The following is a 22,533-nucleotide window of genomic DNA, read 5'->3' as shown; positions in this document are numbered from 1 at the left end:
TTCAGTTCTTTGTAGATTTTAAAACGTATCCCAATTGTTATGATAAACGTTATGGTTCCGGTAAAAAAAAATTTTTTCTATGTTTTTCAAATTGACAACGCAAGTCTCGGTTTTCGTCCAAGAGAGCATATACGCTATCTTTTGTTGTTTTCTATGGAAAAAGTTAACGTGAAGTTGACGAAGTTAACCTTGAGTGTACCTTTGCCTTGAACATCGTCAGCTTTCTCCAGGAGTTAAGCTGAAATATTTAATTTGTTCAAAATTTAAGCTAAGAAAACTTAATCAATTTCATTAAAATGCCACCAGCAACTTCATTGAAAGAAAATAACGAAAAGGGGGCCTATGGTATCAATGCCATCCTGCTTGGTCCACCGGGATCTGGTAAAGGGACTCAGGTAATTATACAAGTCTTCATAATAAAAGGTTATGAATGTTAAGAAATATGAACATGTAATTAAGTATATTGCCTGCAGTATTTTAAAACTAATTACTTGAAGATTTTATCAGAAGTCCTACATTTTCATTGAAAAAAAAAAATAAGTGCGTCCAAGTACCAAAATATCATGCATTATTCTATTCGTCAATTATATTTTCTAATAACTTTTTATTACCGGGAGGGGATTATCAATAATTGATAGTCTTGTTATCTTTGAGTTAAAAGTCCCATATTTCAATGTGTAAACTTTGTTTTCATTGATTTATGTATTTGATTTAACTTGCCCAAAATAACAATAACACCAACAAAACTGAAATTTCAATTCAACAAAATATATTTTTGAAAGTGGAACAGATTTAAGTATTTTAGATTCCATTCCTAGTCAAATTGAAAACATCTTTTATTAGACATGTTTGGAATCAAACCTGGAACTTAAGTAACTTTGTTCAATTGAATTTCTTACATAAGATTAATTCTATGCATAGAATTAAGAATAGTCTGTTTATGTAATATTTATCACAAATTTAAAGGCTTATAAATAATTATGAAATTACCTTCAAAGATGATTTAAAAATAATAAAAAAAAAAAAAATTAATAAAAGAGGCACTCAGATTCACCCCAAGAAAATATTTAATTAAAATACACATTTCATATTATTATTAAACAAAGGTTTGTTTGTTAAGTGAACTAAAGAATTGATTCATAGTTCAAATTATAGAATATTCTAAAGGAATAAAAAAAAAAAGAAAAAAAGTGTTTTACATGATTTTTCATTGGATCAACATTCTCTCCAAAAAGTCTCCTCGTCCAAAAACCCGACTTATAATATACATCAATATGTTTCTTTTTTGGGTGATACTGTGTGTGTTGGATTTGTTCTGACGTTTCGGCTACCATTGCAGAAGCCATCTTCAGGGTAAACTGACTCAGTATATTAATAACAGTGACCGTGAAAACCTTCGCACCTATTTTTAATATACATCTCAATGAATATAAATCAGGATTATTTTTAAGTAAGCTATTCAAAATAATACATTTGTTAATTTTTTTGCAGTGTTTTTTATTGTTTTTTAAAATTTACCTGCTTATTATTTTTCTATAATTGTCCATTTCACTACTGTCAACCAATTAGAAAATCTCTTGGATGGTTATTTAAAGGAAGAACAGCTCAGACAAATTGTTTACTAGATATTGTGATCACATCAGCGAAGGCTGTTTGCCTTGTTTTTATTAATGCATAGGGGGGGATAACCAATATCAAATATTTTCCTGCAGCCTTAATAATTTGTCGATGTAACAGTAAGTGTGTAACAGTTAGATGCCTTATTTGCATAAATAATTATCCAATTATTTCTTTCCTATCCTTTCAGTTCACTTAAGTGCATTTGAAGCAATTTATAAACGGAATATATTTTTTCCTCTGTACAATTCAGTTAAATGAATTACACGAGAATTTAAAAATTACCAGAGGAATCCTGATTAATTTGTTAATACTAATTCGTAGTGATCTTTTCTTTTCGTAGTGAATGATGAGACACCGTAACAGTAATGAAAATTTTAGTTGTGATGGTTATAATGTCATAAATTGAATTATTAGATGTTTTGAAATCCAAATCTTTTTGGTAACATTAATGAATTAGTTGACTATTTAATAAACTATTTAGTCTTGCAAAAATGTTGATCTAAATTTTGGGAGTCGCGAAAAAACTTTAATCAGATGAAAAAGCTTTAAAATCAATACAATATATGTTTATCGATTAATTATAAACATCGAAGATTTTTAGGTGGTATGCAGGTATATCATTGGTCATCATGATTTGTAAGGCACAAACAGTGGCAGTATAAATATAATACCATACCTCGCTATCACAGAGAAGTATCTCTGTTTTGTATTTTAAATAAAACATAATATGTATTATTTAACTAATCACAGTATGTAGAAATCCATTTGCAATTTAAATTCGCTTAACCTGTAATTTCTTAATTTTTTAGGCGCCTCTTCTGAAGCAAAAGTTTTGCGTATGTCATCTGTCTACTGGGGACATGTTGCGATCCGAAATATCTTCAGGATCAGAACTCGGAAAACGTCTCAAGAAGGTGATGGATGAAGGGAAACTGGTGAACGATGACCAGGTGGTCAGCCTTATTGACAATAGCCTGGACAGGCCAGAATGTAAGAATGGTTTCCTTTTGGACGGATTTCCTCGCACTGTGCCGCAGGCTGAGAAGGTAAGCTTATTTTTATCTTGTTCAAACCACTTCTTTCCTGATCATGGTGCTAAATTTATGTTATGGGAATTTGAATTCTTCTGTACAATGTATGAAAAAAATAAAAAAAACATAAATACCTTTTTTGACCACTGGTAATCTCACATTGGTATGGCATATTGCATTCAGGTCCTGCAGTTGTATCCTTTGAAATGATGGCTTTGGAATAATAAAACAACACTGTGGGGTCGTACTGTTAAGTATGAATCATTGTTTTTATAACAATGTTGAACACAGAAAGCATGCTGTTGCCCCGTAAAGCGCTCAATCGTATCTAAAATCGCATGAAGTGAAGCATAATTTCCCGCTACCCGCATGACCCTCCCGATAAAAGCATTCGAGAAAGTCAGTGTTGTTGAATGCAAAAACTTTTGGCCCATCCTTTACAAAGTAAAAATAATTAATTTCACCAAAAGAACACCTATAAAAACATTGCTTAACATATATTCAAAATGCTATCATTTCTTGAACAATTTGTTAAGATTACTACTAAAGGGAAAGGATTTTTACATCATACGTTGACCACAGCATAAAATTATAATTTATTTTTAGCTCGATCAACTGCTTGAAAAGCGCAAGACGTCTCTCGATGCCGTAATAGAGTTTGGGATTAACGATTCCCTTTTGGTGCGACGTATTACGGGGCGGCTAATTCACCCGACGAGCGGCAGAAGCTACCACGAAGAGTTCCATCCTCCAATCAAGGCCATGATGGACGACCTGACGGGAGAGCCACTGGTCAAGAGGTCTGACGACAACGCCGAAGCCTTGAAGAAGCGCTTGGAGGCGTACCACACTCAGACCCGGCCGCTAGTGGACTACTACGCCGTCAAGGGACTTCACTACCGAGTAGATGCCTCCAAGTCCGCTGAGGACGTGTTCAAGAGAATAGACAGCATATTCATGCGGCATAGTGCAGCCCGCATGGGGGGCAAATTGTGAACAATCATTTACTTTTGAACATCATGCTGTAAATACATGTTTCATAGCAAAATATTTTAGTTACAATATTTTTTGGAATGTTTAATAAAATAAATAATTTGTGTTACTGATAACTCTATATTTTTATTAGATTCTGTAAATATTTTAAATGCTATGTCGTATCAGAAATTTCATTTTATTTACTTTCTTTTTTGACTATTACGAGTGGTCAAATGTTTTTTTTATCTAGTCTTGAAATATTTTTTTGGGAAATAAATTAATGAAATCTCATTTCAGTGCTTTTCTGAATGATCATTTTTGATAAAACATTATCTATTTTTCCAAAAAATTTTATGTCAATTGAATGTTTTCTCTCTCTCTTGAAAGTGGTCGACTGATTGCACTCATTTTTCAGTGCTGCTGTTTTTTTAGTGGTGGAACATTAAAATGAGACCAGTAACATCAGCGTTGACAGTTAGTAAAACATAACTTAATTCTATAAATAAATACTGTTTTTAATTGTTCAGGTAGAATTTTTAAATTTAAAATTCCATGTAATATTTAAAAAAAAATAGAACATATCTACTTTGGCTCTAATGTGCGAATGATGCTGAACAGACTAAAATGAAACCAACATATTTTGTTAATTGTTTATTTTATTTTCATCATCTATATAAATATAAACAAGAGAATAATACAATCTAGCGTAACTTTGCTAACGGAACAATAAATACTGGACTATTTAACAATAAAGAAATACTATGTAAAAAGAGCAACCATTAGGAGCTCGTAACAAGCGCACCCTCCATGCAAAATGTTTTGACAAACAAAACAACCATTTGTACTTTCTTCATTTAGCTTAAATTATATACAGGACTATTCTGCAAACTGTTTACAAACATACTGTGTATCGTACAAACAATAATTCTATCAGTACATGTCTAACATAACACTTTGATTACAGTACCTACATCTCTCACACTACTATAATTAAACGGATCTCGGTTTAGTGACTTGAGTCCTATAACTTAAAAATACATAATTTTGTCTTATCGTGGTGTTATTTTGACTTAAAGGAGCATGGTGAAGCAGAATACATAATAGTTTATTCACCAAGTTACAATACATTTTCATGAATAAAATATTTCATACAGTTTAAAATGTAAATATTTAGTATAAAATTTAAAAAATTGAATTCACACATGTTTTGTAAATGGGTATTTAAGCAAATGTATATACAAAATAAATATGTATATACAAAATTCAAAGTATTTTAAATTTTAACAAAACGGCTAGCAGTTTTCTTATAAATGTTTTATTATAATTTATTAAGTTTAATAATCTTATATGATCTATGTAAGACTGATTAAATATTCTAAAAACAAAATATCACGTTTTAAAAAACTACACATTACAATACAGTTTGACAAAAGCACAATTATTACAAATTGGCTTTGACATTAAGCAAACTTTTACAAATTACTATGAACTGGCTATCAAATTATATACTGCTAAAAGCATACAGAAATTATTTACAGATAAGGTACTAAGGGCAGTAAGGATACTGTAAGTATTTAATAATTTAGTACATAAAAACTCACAACAATAATTATAAATAATTAATACTAAAGTCGATGGAAGGTATTTTTGGGTATCTAGTTTGAGGATAATTTCTTGAAAATGCACACATGTTAGCTCAGTCAAGCTGCTCTTGAGATCTGCTTGAGGAACGAGACGTTTTGCGATGGTCTAAGTACGCTGCGGGCGCCCAACCTTCTCCTGCACCTCCTTTACATGCAAAACAATAGGTAAGTCGTAAATTTCACTTTATAAAAATTGCTTAAATACACTGATGTTACGGAAAATCAATGGTAAAATAGAGGTTAAAGTTTTACAAGTGAAAAGGACAGCCAAAACATTAATTTTTGCTGTATAAAAATATAAGAAAACCCCTTTGTGCAAGATAAGAAAAGTGGAAGTGGCACGATTGGTTAACGGCTAACTGAGAAACTGGTGTCGCGTGTTCAATTCCTATCGGTTTCAAGAAAGAAATCTGAGAATTTTTTTTTTCTCAATGAAGAAGTTCGGTGGTTTTTTTTTTCCTACTCGACTATCAAACTAAGCCAAAATTTTAGAAAATATTTTTATGTATCTATTATCACCGCTATGATTTTATAATGTTTTGCAATTTTGAAAGTACTCCGCCTGTGACGTTATGAGTTGTCATCTGTGAGTTGTGCGGACATTTAAAAGTAGAGCCCCGCAGAGTCAAAAATTACAATGAACTTTGAAAAAAAATAAATATTTATAATCATTCCCTTTCCACACCTAATGGTGCATAGGGCACTGGATTGGTACACCAATCGCAGCATATCTCGATCAATTTTTCTTACATGAAGGTAAGGTAATCAGTCTTACACTTCAGGTACCAGTCCAGGGACTATGAAATATTCTAGTGTGAAAACACCCTTTTAAATAAATATTTCATATCAACTATATCGGGAATCGAATCCGAAACCTCTTGCACGAGGCTGTCAATTTTTAGCACGCGTAAGAAAACATTTTTACTATCCAACTTTCCATAGCACTGATCTTCTTCATTGGCCTATGAGTGTTGTGGTATAGTTTTCATAACTTCCTTCCACATCCTGTCTTTCCCACCTGCTTACAAGTTTCTAAAATAGAGGCTTAGCTAGCTTAAAAAATCTATATGATAAATGATTTTATACAATGAAAATGAAAAATAAATTGTATATCGTAATTTAAGGACTACATTAAAAGCCTTCCCTCCCAAACCCTAAAGAAACGAGGATTAACATCTAATTGGATTATTATTTGACAGAAATAAGTATTAATAATTTCATTAAATTTAACACTAACAGTTTCTTTGTGGATTTGGAGTATTCTGGACTGTCAATTTAATTGCAAATTTGTTATAACAACTGAACGAAAACCTTACCTATAAGCTTAACAAACCACCATCCGGCACAGCCGACCTTCAGCAGTTCCACAGGATCTCCCTCTCGCAGGGAAACTTCGGATGGGCCTACAGCGCAGTAGTCTGCCAGAGATATTAACACGCTGCCAACTGCCTGCACACAATAAAAAAATTGTTAATAATTATGGATGTTTTACTTTGAATAAAAAAACATGTAGTATGTAAAAACATGTAAAATGCAACATTCACGTGATATTTCTGTTGTGTCATAATTATTACACCACCCCCTATTCAAAAGTTACACAAATAAAGTATGTATTTAGTTTTTTGCACCGTTTTGTCTACCTCTCAATATTAACCCTTTCAGCTCGGGTGTTCATCAAAATATACAAGAAATTTAAGATTTATTTACTCAAGTACCAACCAAAATTAATAATCAGCGAGTTTATTGGTATCCTTAAATACATCAGAAACAGAAAAGTTAGTTTTTGGATTGCCAGTTTACTTCTGGTTGTTTGTATTATAGTGAATTCCGGCTATCGAAGCGCATATAAATAGTTGATATGAGTACACAATACATTTCTGAAATAATGAAACTGGTGACTTTTGATGAGGGTGCAATATTGTATCTTGGGGTAATTACTACAACCAGATAATTTGAAAATCAGATAAGTTGTGATGCATTCATATACGAGGGTCAGTCAAAAACTTATGCCTCCTATTTTTTTCTACTTAAATAAAGTTAGTTAAGTAAAAAAAAAATGAGTTTGGCGCTATTTCTCAAACCTACTTCTACAATTTACTGCAGTAGTAACTTTCTGCTTCAACAGTTGGCAGCACTGCAGTCGCTTGCAAAATGGCCGACATTGATGTTCGTAAAGGGTTTTTTAATTGGCGCGGGTAGATTTTGAAGGCCCGTGGTGGCCGTCTTTTTGTGATGACACCTGTCAAATATTTTTTTTATTATTCAGTTACTTATGCCAAATCACCCTGGCAAGTTACACAATTGAACAGCACGTTCAAATGAGTTCACATTTTATTAGCAAAATGAGTGTTCGTTAGTGCAAATGTTACACGCATTGCGCCTATTTTACGGCGGACGTGGTGGCCCTTCACAGTCAACTCTTCAACGTTTGGTGGCCGAATTTAAGACGACCGGTTCGGTAATCAATCAACTAACACCCGTACGTTCAAGGAACACAAGATCAGTCGAGAACATCTCCGCTGTCCGTGAAAGTGTACAGTAGAACTCGAGGCAGTCGATTCCTCGCCTTAATTATTCCTCAATTAATTAAGGTTCTTGACCATAGACAACGCCATTTGTTCGCTGACTGGGCTTCGAATAGTTTGGAAGACGACCCCGATTTTTGTGGAAAAATCATTTTTAGCGACGAGGCTCATTTTTGGATGAATGGCTGTGTTAACAAGCAAAATAGCCATATATGGGACGACACCAACCCACGCAAGGTTCATCAGGTGATAATGCAGCCTCAAAAAAATACCGCTTGGTGTAGATTTTCGGCCGGCGGCTTCATTGGTCCGTAGTTTTTTGAAAACGACGTTGGTGAGGCGGTCACCGTCAACGGTGAGCGCTACAGAACGATGATAACCAATTTTTTATGGCCCAAATTGAACCATATTGGACCTAGACGACATGTGGTTCCAGCTGGACGGCAGTACGTGCCACACAGCGGACGCCACGATTGACATTCTGCATGAACGATTTGAGGGTAAGGTTATCTCTCGCAGGGGTGATCTGAATTGGCCAGCAAGGTCATGCAATTTGAACCCACCAGACTTTTACTTGTGGGGTGTTCTTGAAGTCACAGGTCTATGCAAATAAACCACAATCAACCGATGCCCTAAAGGTGAACATAACACAGGCCATCGCTCAAATTCAGCTGGATCTACGGGGAAGAGTCATTGAAAATTGGACCCCTCGGTTCCGTGCCACTAAGAAGCCGAGGCGGGCATTTAAACGATGTCATATTTCACACTGAATAGCACATATGGGCTTTTTAAATAAAATTTAAAAAATGTTAATACCTCACACACAACTATTTCATTTCAACATCGACCTGCCCTTATTGAAAAACCCTTTATAAGACAGTGTTTTGTAATTGAATTCTTGAATGCAGAAGTTGAAACGCTGTAGTGGTTAACTTGAAAATGCTGATTTTAAAGTTACCTGGTTGTAGTAATTATCCCACGATATTTCATTGTGATGGAAAAAAGATAAGTTTGTATTTTCAGAAATATTTGTGGCGATTGTAATATTCCAATGATATGTGTTATTAATAAATAATTAACACAATTAATTAGCCACATTTCAATAAATTAGTATGCATGTGACTAAAATACTGGCATGCAGATTATTTAGAATCTTAACACAAGCGATAAAATATTATTTGTACCTATTTAATATAAATATTTAGTGCGGAATTTGAGTCGAAAAAAAATATTTTTATTCATTAGATCTTTAACACAATGCATTTAAATTATTCCATTTTGCAAAAAAAAGTAGGTACACTACTAATAATAATTGATATCTAATGTGTTTCATTTTCACAGATCACGTAAAAACTTATTTTGATAAATACACTCTAATAAACCAGAGGTTATTTGATGAATTTAAAGGAACATGTATCATAATGTTATGATGATAATGAGATGGAGTGGTATCTTAAAATTTAAGAAATCAAAACATTTTAATATCCATTAGTTTTTTCCACTACAAAATTGAAAACATCCTTTAATTTCTTTAGCATTTAGCACTTATGTAACTAAAAAACAAGTAGCATGTTGCAGGTCGCTGCCATAATCCCAGACATTGAATACACATGAGACTCATTTCTCAAGGTTTTAGTTTAAAAGAAATACACCATGATGCAAAAATAACATTTTTCAAATGTAATTCAAACAAAGAAATCCATACTGTGGTGGGTTATTAAAGAATTTCATTAAATTTTGTGTTTTTTTTAGGCCAAACTTTTTGTAAAAGTAATAAATTGTCAACACCACAGTATCGTATTCATTAATTAAATGAAAAATTAGTATAAAATCCATATAATTCATGCAAGTTAGTTAATTAGACACAAATATTAATTTACTATTTCATGTAGCTATATGTATGTATATAACACATAACCAAGTAAGCAAGCACATTTAAAGAAAACAGTATAAACAGAATGGTGTTTTATGAAGAGTAGGTATAATATAATGTCAGTACGATGCATCAAACCTGCGAAAGCTGAATTCTTAACCAAAAGCATTTTTGTTAGTAGAGTGAATACGTGAATAGTTTAGGTTATATAGCACAGCATACATATAAACTCACAAGCAAATATATTATACTAACTTAATACATAGATGCTGATTAGTTATATGTTAGAAACGGTAGAACACAACAAACAAATCAAAAATTAATGTAAAAACCAAAACTTACTGGTCGAATTGCGTTAAACTGACAGATTGGCGAACAAACCAGGTACATGACTACTGGTTTCTTGTAGGCTTTATATTTAGTGATATTATGCTTATGAGAGATATATGTACAATGTAGCATTGTTTGGGTTGACGCATCACTCAATACTGAGAGACGTAAAAAGTTGAAGTGCTTTGTGTACCGCCAACAAAGAACTGAACCATTCTGTGAATTGTTCCCATCGCCTCCACCACCTGCCGGAAATAACCATTCTCAATGCCTAATCCCATTTGCTCCATTGTTTCATTATTCCAAAAATGTTAAAAGCAAATATTATAAATAAATACAACAGTTTGCAAATAAATTAGATGCAGTTAGTATGCAGAAACGTGTGTAGGTACTTATGTACGTATTATCAGGGGTACACTTGTTGCTGGAACGCTGTTCCGGCCTAGGTTTTGGTAAAAAAAAAACGATTTTGAAAAATTTCTCAAGAGTGAAAAAATCAGAGAGTTTTAACTGTGTGGCGTTATTGATTACAATATTTTAGAATGATTTGAGTAGTTGTTAATAAATTACAATATAATTTGTTTGTACAAATGAAATGTTTTTTGTTTTGTTTCTAAACTCTGATATCGGCTAGAAAATATCAGTTTCAGCCATTATTTATAATGTTACCTTTAAAAGACGTAAGAAACACAGTAAGTTACACACCTAGGCTGGCCGGACTACAGCAAGAAAAAATAAAGCGTTCCGATACTGCATATTTTGTGAGTGCACCCCTGCGTATGATGTAGTTTAACTAGCATACTACCAGTTAACGAATGATCATTGGACATTTTATAATAATCAATAAATACTAATTATTGCTATGTGGATTGGGTAACAACAAACACAGTAGTTTTATTCCAAAAGTTGTCATTAACAAATAGCAAATAGGTAGTGACTCTTTATTTCAATACAATATAGGTTTCAATTTTTCAATCATGGCTACCTTAATTTAGTATCACCTTCCCATTGTATATATTATATTTTGAATAGTTGTTATCTGGTTATTTTACCGCGCTTAAAGGTTTAAAATATTGATGTCATTTTTATTTTTAAGTAACCTTTATTGTATTTGTAATTTGTCAGATCCTATATCAAATTTCATTACAATTTTTTAACTACATAGTAATAAAATGTCTAGGCGACAATACTATGAAAATATAATAAATAAATTACTGGATGTAAAACTATGAAAAAGTTAGCAAAATATGTAATCTGAATGTGATAATAACACTAATATGTGTGTACTTACTAAATATAGAATAAGTTCATATAAAAAAATCACCATGCGATAGAATCTTGAAATATATTAATTTACTTAATGAATGTTTGAGATTTCTAGATGAAAAAAAAAGTTTTTCTTTTAACCATCGAAAAATCATATTAGGTGATGCATGTGTTTTAAAATGTAAAATAGTATTATAAATATTAGAGCAAAAAAAATTTAAAATTTGATTCACAAATTTTAGTTACATATTATGTTTATTTAAAGTTATGAAATATAAAATGAATTAGTATGAGTACAAATTGAAATTCTATCTATTAAAAAAATTAATAACCAACACATAGACAATCTTGAGACCTTTTGTAAATGTATATTTTTATAGAGACAAATTAGACATAATATAAAGAGACATCTGTTAATTATGTAATATTAGTTTCAAAACAGTTTTTAGTGTAAAAAAAGTATAACATAGTACAATTTAAGCATAATAATTTAATCAGTAAAATCAGCTAAAAGTGTGTTGTACTTTTTTACTTGAATGCTACATTTTAATGCCCATTAAAATGAAGACAATATTACTTAACGTATATATTAATGACATAGTTCATTTATATACCTATAAAAGCCGGGTAAACATTCTTTGAAATGAATGTTAGAAAAACCTAGTTCGACAGAATACTACGAACTTCATTAAAACATATAGGTCAGGTGGGGAACAGTGTAACACGGTGTACACTATAACAATAATAAAATTTCTTTATTTTTCTTCATTGCAGCACTTACAGCCAATGCGAGTTCAATATCCGCCATCTTAATACAGAGCTAATTCGATAACAGTATTCACGCTCTCTGTAGTAATTGCAAAATATTATTTTTGTTGGGGTTAAGTAGTGATTTAAACAAATAAGTTATTTCAATGCTATTTTGAAAGAGTTAAGCATTTCAGAGTAAATGCATTTCCTTTTTAATCTATTGTACAGACAATTTTATTAAAACAGATTTATTAAATGGCTCACATAAATCAAACAAGCTTGTCTGTTATTCTAACCTAACTTTTAGCAATTGAAAGTAAATAATTTTTATACCCTCTAAGGCCCCCCAGATCCAGGGTACAGTGTACCAAGTAAGTGTCTTCAAAAAATCACTAGTAGGTTTTCTATTGTTTATTTTTAGCAAAGTCAAGTTAAAGGATAAACTATTGATTTACTACAAGAAAAGTGTTCATTAAATAAATACATATGTTTTCAAAATAAAATAAAACTTTCATTACACTGTTCTCAATCTGACCTTACATGAGATTAAGAAATAATTTGAATTAACTGGTATTAAGATATGAAGTATGCTGTGACTTACAGGGGCTTGGTTCTCGGTGCCCGGAGCATCCTCGTCATCGCTGTTGGAGCAGTCGGAAGACCAGCAGACCTCTTCCTGCGGGGTGGGAAGGGTGGCGGGGGGCGGAGCCTGCTCGCAGCTCATGGCGCGCGTGGGTACCACACCCCCTCCCCCGCACATGCTGCCTCCTGAGTCCCAGGAGCTGGCTTGTCGCAGGGATCTAGATAATAAATCAAATTATGGAACAAAAGAACAACAATTTAACATTCAATCAAAAATATTTCTAAATTTATCGCAACAGAGAGGGAAAATATTTTTGGGAATATATGTTTCAAAAATATTGATATTAAATTACCACCCTTGTAAGGAAAAAAACACTTTATTTATTAGGTCCGCGTGTAGTATTTAGTGAACATGATAAAAATAAAATAGGAATTAATTCATTAGTTAGGTAAACCTTGACGAAGAAGCTTGTTTGCTTTGAAACCGGTCGGTGGAAAAAAATAAATAAATTAGTGGTTAAAAACAAAGTTGTTTTATTTATTTTATTATAATGAATAACCACAAAGTTAGTGCTTCAAATATAAACTTTATAAAATAATATTTGCATTCTTATTATTTACTCAAATATTGAGGTTGTTTTCTAACAGTCGCAATTAACTATGTTAGAAAAATTGAAATCAAATTGTAGTAGAGTGGGGTTTGAACCTCAGATCTGCAAGTCCGGGACCCAAGTCCAGTTCTATTTACTTATGTACAAATATTTAAATACTGACATTATTGCAAAATAAGACAGAAAGAAACCATTAAAAATTAGGGTTAATTAAACTTAAATATAAACACACTTTATGCGGAAAAAGTAGTTCTACCCGCACGCCCGACTGATGCTTATTGGTGGGAAGAGTAGAAATACCCGCTATGCTGGCTCCACTTTAAAGTCGTTAAAGGTAGATCTACTCTATTATTTCGTCCAAGTATTTTATGTCAATGCTTTAAGACACTTCAAATTACACACACACATCTATAAAAAGTAAGATAAGCTGTAATTTAATTTAAGTGTACACATACTCTTGCACAGCTCTTATGAGAAACATGAGAGCATATGTGCAAGATGATTTGTTTAGTCAATAAGTTGATAAATTATATCCATCTTCTTTTCACACATTTTTATTATATGATTTGTGAACAGAATTTTCAGATTGTATTTTTTATAATATAGATTGTTGTTTGTTCGTCTTTCTGTGAATGCGAATATAGATATACCTATGTATTTTATTGTCGGGTTATAAATATATTTTACTTCTAGTCTTATTTCTTATTAGATTATCATGAGCAGTATATGGTGAGTGTGGATTCAAAATTTCATTATAAAATAACTGATATTTTAGAAGATAGAGCGATTTTTTTATAAAAGCAGTCATAACATATTTAATTTTTTGCCGAGTTTTGCTAGCTGTGTTGATCTGTTACATTTGATCAAAACATAGTTTTACCAAGCGAGGTATTCATACAGTAAGACATCAGACTCTTTCATGTCAACCTTCCCGGGAAGCGAATGCGCCAACCACTAAACTACGAGGCGGATGTTTCTCCACTTGATTTCCTTTTTCAAGATAGGAGAGCAGCCATCAAGTCAAAAACATTCGTCCAGGATTTAGGTTCAATTTCACACACAAACATCTTTATCTGCCTGAACACAAAAAATAAAAAAAACACAAATAAATTGTAAATGAACACATCATAAGCTGGAATATTTGTGTGCAAAAAAAGAAGGTGCAAGAATGTAGAGGTCTATGCGCGACGGTCTGATGTTGTTAATGATAACGCTTGTACCTGTGTTGACTGTTTTGATTATTCTGTGGCTGGTAGTACTGCTTGACCCTCTCTCCCTTGAGTTCCTCGAGTTGATCCAACAGCACGCGCTTGATTTGCGCAACCCACGCCTGGCGCGCAACAGCTGTCACTGCCGTCAGGGTGTGAACCTCCGCTCGGCCCTGGAGCCAAACCTCAAACCTGCGAGGGTCGCCCTTCACTGACTCCGTTAACCCGATTTGTGACATCTGGAATGTGCACAAATGTAGTTGATAACGGAGGTGAAATAATTTTGCAATGAAGATGTTTAGTGCAACGGGAAATTGGATATTAAAAATGTTTTCTTACAAGTGGTAAAAATTAGAGCATTTAATTGTACAGCCAAGTTTATCAAAAATGTATTAAAAAATTAACAAAAATTAACTATTTTGCAATGTCACAGGTTTAAGTGACCACACGTTTATAATAAATTATAGCATTGTTATGTTGTTGAGGCAACCAGCAATAGATTTCCGGTTTCCGAAATGGCCTTGTTTTTCAGAGTTTAGCATGTTTTGACGTTTAGAAAATAATTTGTACAGGGTTCAACTTTTAAATTTCTGAAACACTGAACTGGTGACGTCGCGAGCGGTGTAATTTTGAAGTTTTGGTGGGGATTTTCAAAATAACAAAATTTAAAATAATTATAACGATGATTTTTATGTTAGATGTAGGGTCTATTGTTTTGTTGTAAACTATAGCTAATTTCTAAATTGATAATCTTAGAATGATTATTGTCCGTATGAGCAGCTCTAAAGCGTTAGTGCGTTATTTCTCTGACCGTAAATAAGTAGTAATGAAGTATAAATTTATGAGTGAAGAACATATAATTATGCTCATTTATTTCAGAACAAATTCAAAATGCATGCAAATAAAATAAAATACTGTGTTCAAATGATAGAACCGTTTTTTAATAAAGGATAATAAGGGGTACAGAAGATGTAAATATGTATGAATAATTAGTGGTACAGAAGATATAAATATGTATGGATAATTAGGGGTACAGAAGATATAAATATGTATGGATAATTAGGGATACAGAAGATATAAATGTAAATATGTAAGGACAGATATGTATTTAAAAATATTTTTTGATGGAACAGTAACAAAAGTTCTAACAGAGGATTCTCCAACAAGTGACCCAGAGTCAGGGCCGGATATAGCGCCCCGTCACTTACTGAAAAGGAACGGGAATATACATGTTTGTAAATGAATACATAAATGTTATTCTCCACTACCTTGCGAGCAAGTGTCTAGTTCTTTGTGCTAACTGAACCTGAAAGAGTTATATACCTAGGAAGAAGTGGATAGAAGCGGATCGGAGTGGGATAGAAAGGGGCTGGAACTGTAGAAGGATGGTCGGGAATAAGAACCGAAGCTGAGTATGACCGGAGGGGACCGAATCCCTCCCTAGGATGTAGCTACAAGAAGAGCAAATGATACAACAGAAAAGGGGGTACTGATGATGAAAAATATTGTAACATTGCAAATATTTATTTTTATTGCTTGTTGGATGGTTGAAATAAATAAATAACAAACCTGGAGATAATGTTTAAAGTGATAAGTAGCTTTGTTGTGGCTTGTTTTGGATGCAGCTGGTTTGCAGAAGAGCATGGCTTTCTGATAAAGGAAGACATGTCTCTGTCTCGCTCGTAACCGTAACCTCATATCTCGTTTACTTTCGGTCACTACTGAGAATGAACCTTGCATTAGAAGTTCTCCTTGCTGGCTCAAATCAACCTGAAAGTCAAATAAGATATTAGTTTTAGTGAATTGATGACTATGCAGAAAATTTTAACATAATATAAAATAATTGGGATTAAAAACATATTTGAACAAAACAATACGTACCGGACGCGTACTAGGGAAGCGGCTGGGTAGGAAAGGGGAAGGGTTTTGTGGAAGGGATGTTAGTCTGAAACATTAGTTTACTATGAGGAATGTTCTTCTGAAGCTTCGGGGTCTGGCCCCGAAACACCGTGTATGGTGCAATTGGTAATGAAAAAGATATTTTAAATTTTGTTTATATTTATTTACATTAAACACAATAATGCTAAAAGAGCGTCATTTCCAATTTATATTTTTGTATAAAATCTGTAAAGCAGCAAACATTTTTTTTGGCTTTTACTAGAGTTTTTAATTAAGACAATGTTTTGTAATTTTATTTTTAATCCTCAATAATATTTTAATTAGCTTACAAATGTGACAAACTAATAAAAAAAAATGTTAATACGCGTGTTTTTTTTTTTTAATTCACAAATAATATCATATTATTGGAGAAAGCAACTGTTCTAATAGTAGTAAAATTTTCGTGTACATATTTTTTTATAATAATAATGTTTAAAATTAAAAAATAATTTTTGCAAAGGAACGATCAATACTCACGTGGTGTAAAATGTAGAGTATTAAGAACAATCTAGTCAGATTATTGAAAAATAAATACCTCATACTATATAAGAGATAATACATAATATGTGTGACCAACTTACTGGAAATCCTGTAATAGCAATCTGATGCATGGAATCATTGACACATTTAAGGACAACGAGCATACAATCCAACGCTTCTTGTAAACCTTTACTAATTGAACCACTTTCACTATATCTCAGTAAATCCTGAAAAAAAACAAAATTGAATAAATTAATTGCTACAAAAATATGTTATATTGTTATGTATGTATAGAAATTAAATCATAATCACTGTTCCAATACGATACTTAATTTCTTAAATTTCAAAAGTTTAACTAAAAATTTTAGAACATATTAATTATTGTGTTTGTTGTTTTAGATTTGAAGGAAACTGAGTATGTATGGTGATATGCATAATTACAGTACTATTAACAACATAGTTGATTTATTTAACACTGTAAGTATAAGTTTTTTGGCATGCAAAGTAGATTAAGCAAATCTATAGCACATAATATCTGGAATGTTTTTTTTAATGCTTACCTTTAAAAGTAATTGATATTTGGTAATTCTTTGTACTGGTTTGAGTAAGTAAGCGGCTAAGGGTAGTTTGTGTCCAAGTTTCACTTGACAAGCTTGAAGAAAAAGGTGAGTATCCACAAGAGCTGCCCTGAGTCGTTCAGAACGGGGAATATTTTGACAGTAGTAACTATATAACCGGAAGAATGTTTCCCTCTGTAAAATAAAGTGAGGAAATAAACAACTTATTACTTTTATTTGATTGTTTATATGAATGTCTATAGTATTTAGCAAATTAATAATTTAGTTTTACCTTTTGTACAAAGCATAAAGCTACAAGTTCTGTGGTTGAAATACAATTTTCAAGGTCCTTCAGAAAAACATCGGAATGGAAAGTAAATAATTCATGTAAGTTCCCAAAAAGGACATCCACTTTTCCTACAAGTCCCGGTGGTATTAATGGTAAGTTTTCTGGATTATCTAATTCTTCTTTGTATCCCTGAAATAGAAAAACATGTATAAAAACAACATTATGTAAAACCTACGGTAGATATTTTACAAATATTCATTATATATAAGTTTTACTTGGCTTTAGCAGGTTGAAAAAAAAGCATTTTAGGATTTCCAAAAAGCTTATCCTTGTAATGAAATTAATGTATTCAAACTTAGTTCTAGATATAACCACAGATATATTTTCAGTGGATAAAACAGACATTATTTATTAGAAAAATATATTATAAATACACATATTTTTTTATGCTACATTCTGGTAGAAAACATAAAGCAAAGAATACTTAAATTAAAGTATACATATTAATAATAGAAAATAAATTAAAATAAACATACAGAATGATCAGAAAGAGGACTCAATGAATCTGTCCATTCTTTTAATCTTTTATCATAGTCTGCATAAAGAGTCTCTATATCATTGTAGATATCTTTATCAACAAAATGATCATCCTTTTCAGTTTTGTTTGTTTGTTCGTTTATGTCTTTACGAAGATCTGAACTTGCATTAAAGAAATGTTTAGATTTAGGACTTTTACTTTCTTTACAACATTTATCCGTTTCTAAAGTTTGTTTCGTATTCTTCAAAACAGTAGAAAAATTACTCTTTTTAGTTTGTAGCCATGCCCTTTTGGAAGAATTAAAATTTTGCACACTCTCATGATTGTTTTGCTTATTCCATTGATTTAAATTTGGCAACGTTGAATAATGATTCACGACAGATTCATTCCACTTGTTCATATTCCTTTTATAATCCCTTAATAATGAAGAATGAAAATTTTCCGCTTTGCTGTTCATGTTTACATTCTTTTGAGGGAAACTGCAAGTGCAATTGGTTTGTGTTTTATTGGTATAAGAACGATACTTTTTCAAATTCGGTAACGATGAATACATTGAAGTATTTGCATTTTCACACGAGGAATCTTTTTTGATATATTTACTCTTATTTACTCGCGATTTCTTATTAACATTAGTATTTAGATCACGTGACGTTTCAGAGACTTTAACAGTTTGTTTTTCATGGAGGCTATCATAACTTAAAGAAGATAAATTGTGTATCGGTGGGCCATAAAGAACATTGTCATTATTGTATCTATAGTATGTAGATTCATTGCTGACAGCTCTTTTGGTTCTGATTATTTTTTCAGTTGTCGCTTTGACACTACTAGCGATGTTTTTCAGTTTGCTTTTTATTTTGTCATTTGTTTTTCTGTGTCCTTCGAAGTCGAATAGTTTCACTTGGTTTGTGTAGTCACTGAATAGTGTGGAATCTGAGGAGGTTCGCTCTAGTTCTTTATTCGGGGGGATGATTTGGCACTGCGAGTTCTTAAGTTCACCGGCCAAGCCTGGAGCATTCTGTTGATATAGCCAGGAATGTGAAGATCCAACACTGAGGTACTTGGAACGTTTTTTGAGGTTGTATTTACCGTATTTCATTTTGAACAAACTATCGAAGATATGTGCTTTCACTGGGTATGCTGGTAACTAACTAGCTAACTCACCTTCCCCGAAGGTTCTTGCGTTACGCTCAGCAGGTGTCACACTCTACTTACTCCGCAGATTAGTAGGTGGACGTTAGAACGGTAAGTTCATTAGCACATTTCATAGATCAGTGAGCTAAAGACTCTTCATATTTGATACACGTATATAAATCCAATAATAAAGGTTAGTGGTATTTATAGAATTTTTGACCAGAATTTAAAAAAAATAGTTTTCTTTCATAAAACTACCTATTTCAAAAACAGCATGGAGAATTTATGAAAATGTAAAAATATATAATTATTGTAATATCAATATAGGAATATTATTATACAGTGTTACTATAAATCTGACTATTATAGGAAAGCTTTTATTTATCACACGTTTGGTATTTATACATTTTTCTCTTTAAGTATTATAAAGTTACAATTTATCAATATTCATTTATAAAAATACAATCAATTTAAACAAATATTCATGAATGGTTTGGGTATTGAGAAAATAAGTTTTTAACTAATTTGCCAACATACCTACATGCACACTTTATTGGCTATATTTTATATTTTATTTACCAATCATGGATTTAAAAAAAATAATTTCACTAGGCCCCCAAAAACAAAATTTAAAATGACATAATTCATACAAAAAAGTTTGTTATTAATCTATTTCTAACAGGAGTTAGATTTACGAAATGTTTATATTGGCGGTTTTTACCGATGCGTATTTAAAAAAAAAGGTTGTTATAAAAGATTTTTGTTTACCTTAAGTATAGATCCTAGTTCGTGGACATAGGCCCTTTCTGTCTGCAGAAGTTCCGAAAGAACGTGTCCCCTTTTCGCTTTCCGCGCCTCAATATCTTCCGTCGATGTTGTTGAACTCTCGGAACTAGCAGATGTTTCCATCTGAAACAAAACATATAAAAATCAGTAAAATCAACACAACGACATACTTCCAACTCAGAGAAAACTCATTACTCGTAACACTTTCGTAACAGTATTATAACATTATATCAAATTGCACAAAGAAATTCAATACACAAACTGAGAAATATTAATGTATAATAATCAAACATCGTACATTTCGCATTTTGAATTAAATAGTCACATACTCGTAATTAGGTTTCAGTGCAAGAATCGTGTGAGAGTAATCTAACAAAATTTACGCGGAAGCATAACTATTATTATTATTTTGAAAATGAAGAGATTTAATTAAGTAATGAAAAAAATTCGTAATAACAAATAAAATAATAATTTGAATAAAGAGTACTATGTATCACCTTTTTATCAATTAACGGAAACATTTTGAATAATCGACAACCACATCGATACATATCATAAATTGGATCATTCATTGTTATTCATAAAATATTATTCGTCAATTCGTATTCCAAATTTAAAAACGCAGACTTAAACCGAACTAAACTAGCAACTATTACACTAAAAGAGCACCATTCGTAGTCCGTCGCACAGCGCACGGCTACGCGTACAATAAACTGAACTGACTACATTATACTCGACACGAGCGCACAGGGGCAACCGTCTTCCTTGAATATCCTCGGCATGGGGCAAAGATCCCTTTGTAATGACAGCTGGGTGAATAAAAAATACGACGAACCGACACTACAGTCCACGCTATACGAAAAGGTGCACGCTCAGGGTAGAAGGCAGAACGATCGCCGAGTAGGTATCATTGTTGATCAGTATTATATCAACGCTCCCTACGTATAATATCGAAACTGCATTTTGTGAGGTTTACAGAAGAGCAAATACAAAGCTTGGTATTTTGTTAAGAAACTATCAAATACTGCAGAATTGCCAAACATGTGTCTCTCAAATAATGACTATCGAAATACAATAGATATATTTGTCAATTCTACAGTATCTGATAGCTTCTTTAAAAAAAAAAGGTTTGTTTTCGCTCTCCTGTAAACTTCCAAAAATGCAGTTCCCATAGTTTAAGTAGGAACGTATATATGAAAACATTTAACTGATAGTTTTGTACCAATTGTACATAATATTACTAAACTATTTTTATGTTTATTATTTTATACGTATACAGTATTATGTCTGTACTCTTCTTATTTGATTATTAATTAAAACTAATGTCTGAGCACCCGATGACAAACTATTATTGAATAGTTTATCGGGACAAAATATATCTTAATACTTTGTTTTCTTTATAATGTATTAATATTGTAATAATATGTATATTTTATTGAATAAAGACTCTAAAAAAAAAAAAAAAAATCATTAACACATTTTTTTAAACAGATGCGTTGTTGAGAGAAAAACAACATGTGAACTATTTTTAAAAACCAAGCAAAACGTGACTTAGGAGTAGTGGTTGGCGCGTTTCACTACCATGCGAGGTCCTAGGTTCGATTACTGGCAGAGTGGACATGAATTATTGTTTTTAGAGTAGTTTTATACGGCAATCTTTTATTGTTCCTGGACTGGCACCTGAAGCGTAAGACTGATCTCTTTACCTCGAAAGTAACAAAAAATCGAGATACGCAGCAATTGGAGTACCAATGCGGTGCCTTATGCACTACTATGTTGATGATTTATAAACAATATTCTAAATATAATACTAATTATCTGAAAATTAAAAGAGTTATTTCTTAATTCTGCAAACGATTTGCTAGCTAACCAATTATTGTGCCTCTTTAGTCATATTTTTATTTTTTAAAATTCATGGTTAGTATCAAATAGCAATAATAAAATTGTACATTTACGGCAAATGATTTTTTACAGTTATTTATAATCGTTGAAAGCTAACTACGCGTACGAATAAATAGTTACCCGTAGGCAAGATAATGGTGGTATAAACTAATATTTGCGTTTTAATAATCAGTTCAGTTCAGTTCAGTACCGGATTACGGCATTTGTTGGCAAAAAAAGTACATACTTGCAATGAAATATTCCTAGCAGCTTCACTAGATACTAAAATACCTGTTCTAAAGCTACATAAGAAGAATATTACTATATCGTAATAAAAATTAAAAAACAATTGCAAAGTCAAAATATTAAAACAAAACAAAATTAATAAATAAAATAAAATACACAAATAATAAAAAATGGCAAGTAACAATCTCAATTCCAAAAACTAAAACTGAGTTTAAAGGAGAATCACAGATTATAAAAACATTAAAAACGAAATGAATGAAAAATAAAAAAGGC

At 31.9% G+C, this 22,533-nt stretch overlaps 2 protein-coding genes across 13 annotated transcripts in view; one reads left to right on the top strand and one right to left on the bottom strand.

The window, feature by feature from the left end:
• The first annotated feature begins 86 nt into the window (after positions 1 to 86).
• On the top strand, positions 87 to 3,757 carry Ak2 (Adenylate kinase 2). Its single transcript, XM_088230003.1, has 3 exons — positions 87 to 395; positions 2,430 to 2,666; positions 3,258 to 3,757. The coding sequence occupies exons 1-3, from the start codon at positions 297 to 299 to the stop codon at positions 3,645 to 3,647; spliced, it is 726 nt and encodes a 241-aa protein (XP_088086129.1). The 5' UTR covers positions 87 to 296; the 3' UTR covers positions 3,648 to 3,757.
• Positions 3,758 to 4,264: 507 nt separating this feature from the next.
• Positions 4,265 to 22,533, bottom strand: part of LOC148279417 (guanine nucleotide exchange factor DBS-like) — a 177,803-nt gene continuing 159,534 nt past the window's right edge. For 8 of the 12 annotated variants that reach the window (XM_088229989.1, XM_088229990.1, XM_088229992.1 and 5 more), the window contains 9 exons: positions 20,116 to 20,256; positions 17,682 to 17,867; positions 17,393 to 17,584; positions 16,934 to 17,059; positions 15,984 to 16,184; positions 14,427 to 14,653; positions 12,615 to 12,813; positions 6,586 to 6,718; positions 4,265 to 5,414 (listed from right to left, as the gene is read on the bottom strand). In XM_088229989.1, coding sequence (XP_088086115.1) covers positions 5,323 to 5,414; positions 6,586 to 6,718; positions 12,615 to 12,813; positions 14,427 to 14,653; positions 15,984 to 16,184; positions 16,934 to 17,059; positions 17,393 to 17,584; positions 17,682 to 17,867; positions 20,116 to 20,256 — 1,497 coding nt within the window. In that variant the 3' untranslated portion in view covers positions 4,265 to 5,322. Of the gene's footprint in view, positions 5,415 to 6,585; positions 6,719 to 10,009; positions 10,243 to 12,614; positions 12,814 to 14,426; positions 14,654 to 15,983; positions 16,185 to 16,933; positions 17,060 to 17,392; positions 17,585 to 17,681; positions 17,868 to 20,115; positions 20,257 to 20,630; positions 20,905 to 22,533 lie in introns of those variants that run through there. The other 4 variants (XR_015822887.1, XR_015822888.1, XR_015822889.1 and 1 more) reach the window with 2 other exon arrangements.

The sequence above is a fragment of the Micrasema longulum genome, unplaced genomic scaffold, assembly GCF_059751315.1.
Source record: "Micrasema longulum isolate JH-2025_06_02 unplaced genomic scaffold, ASM5975131v1 h1tg000725l, whole genome shotgun sequence".
NCBI classification, from domain to species: domain Eukaryota; kingdom Metazoa; phylum Arthropoda; class Insecta; order Trichoptera; family Brachycentridae; genus Micrasema; species Micrasema longulum.
The sequence above is the reverse complement of the archived record's forward strand: the minus strand, read 5'-3'. Positions and strand labels throughout refer to the sequence as shown.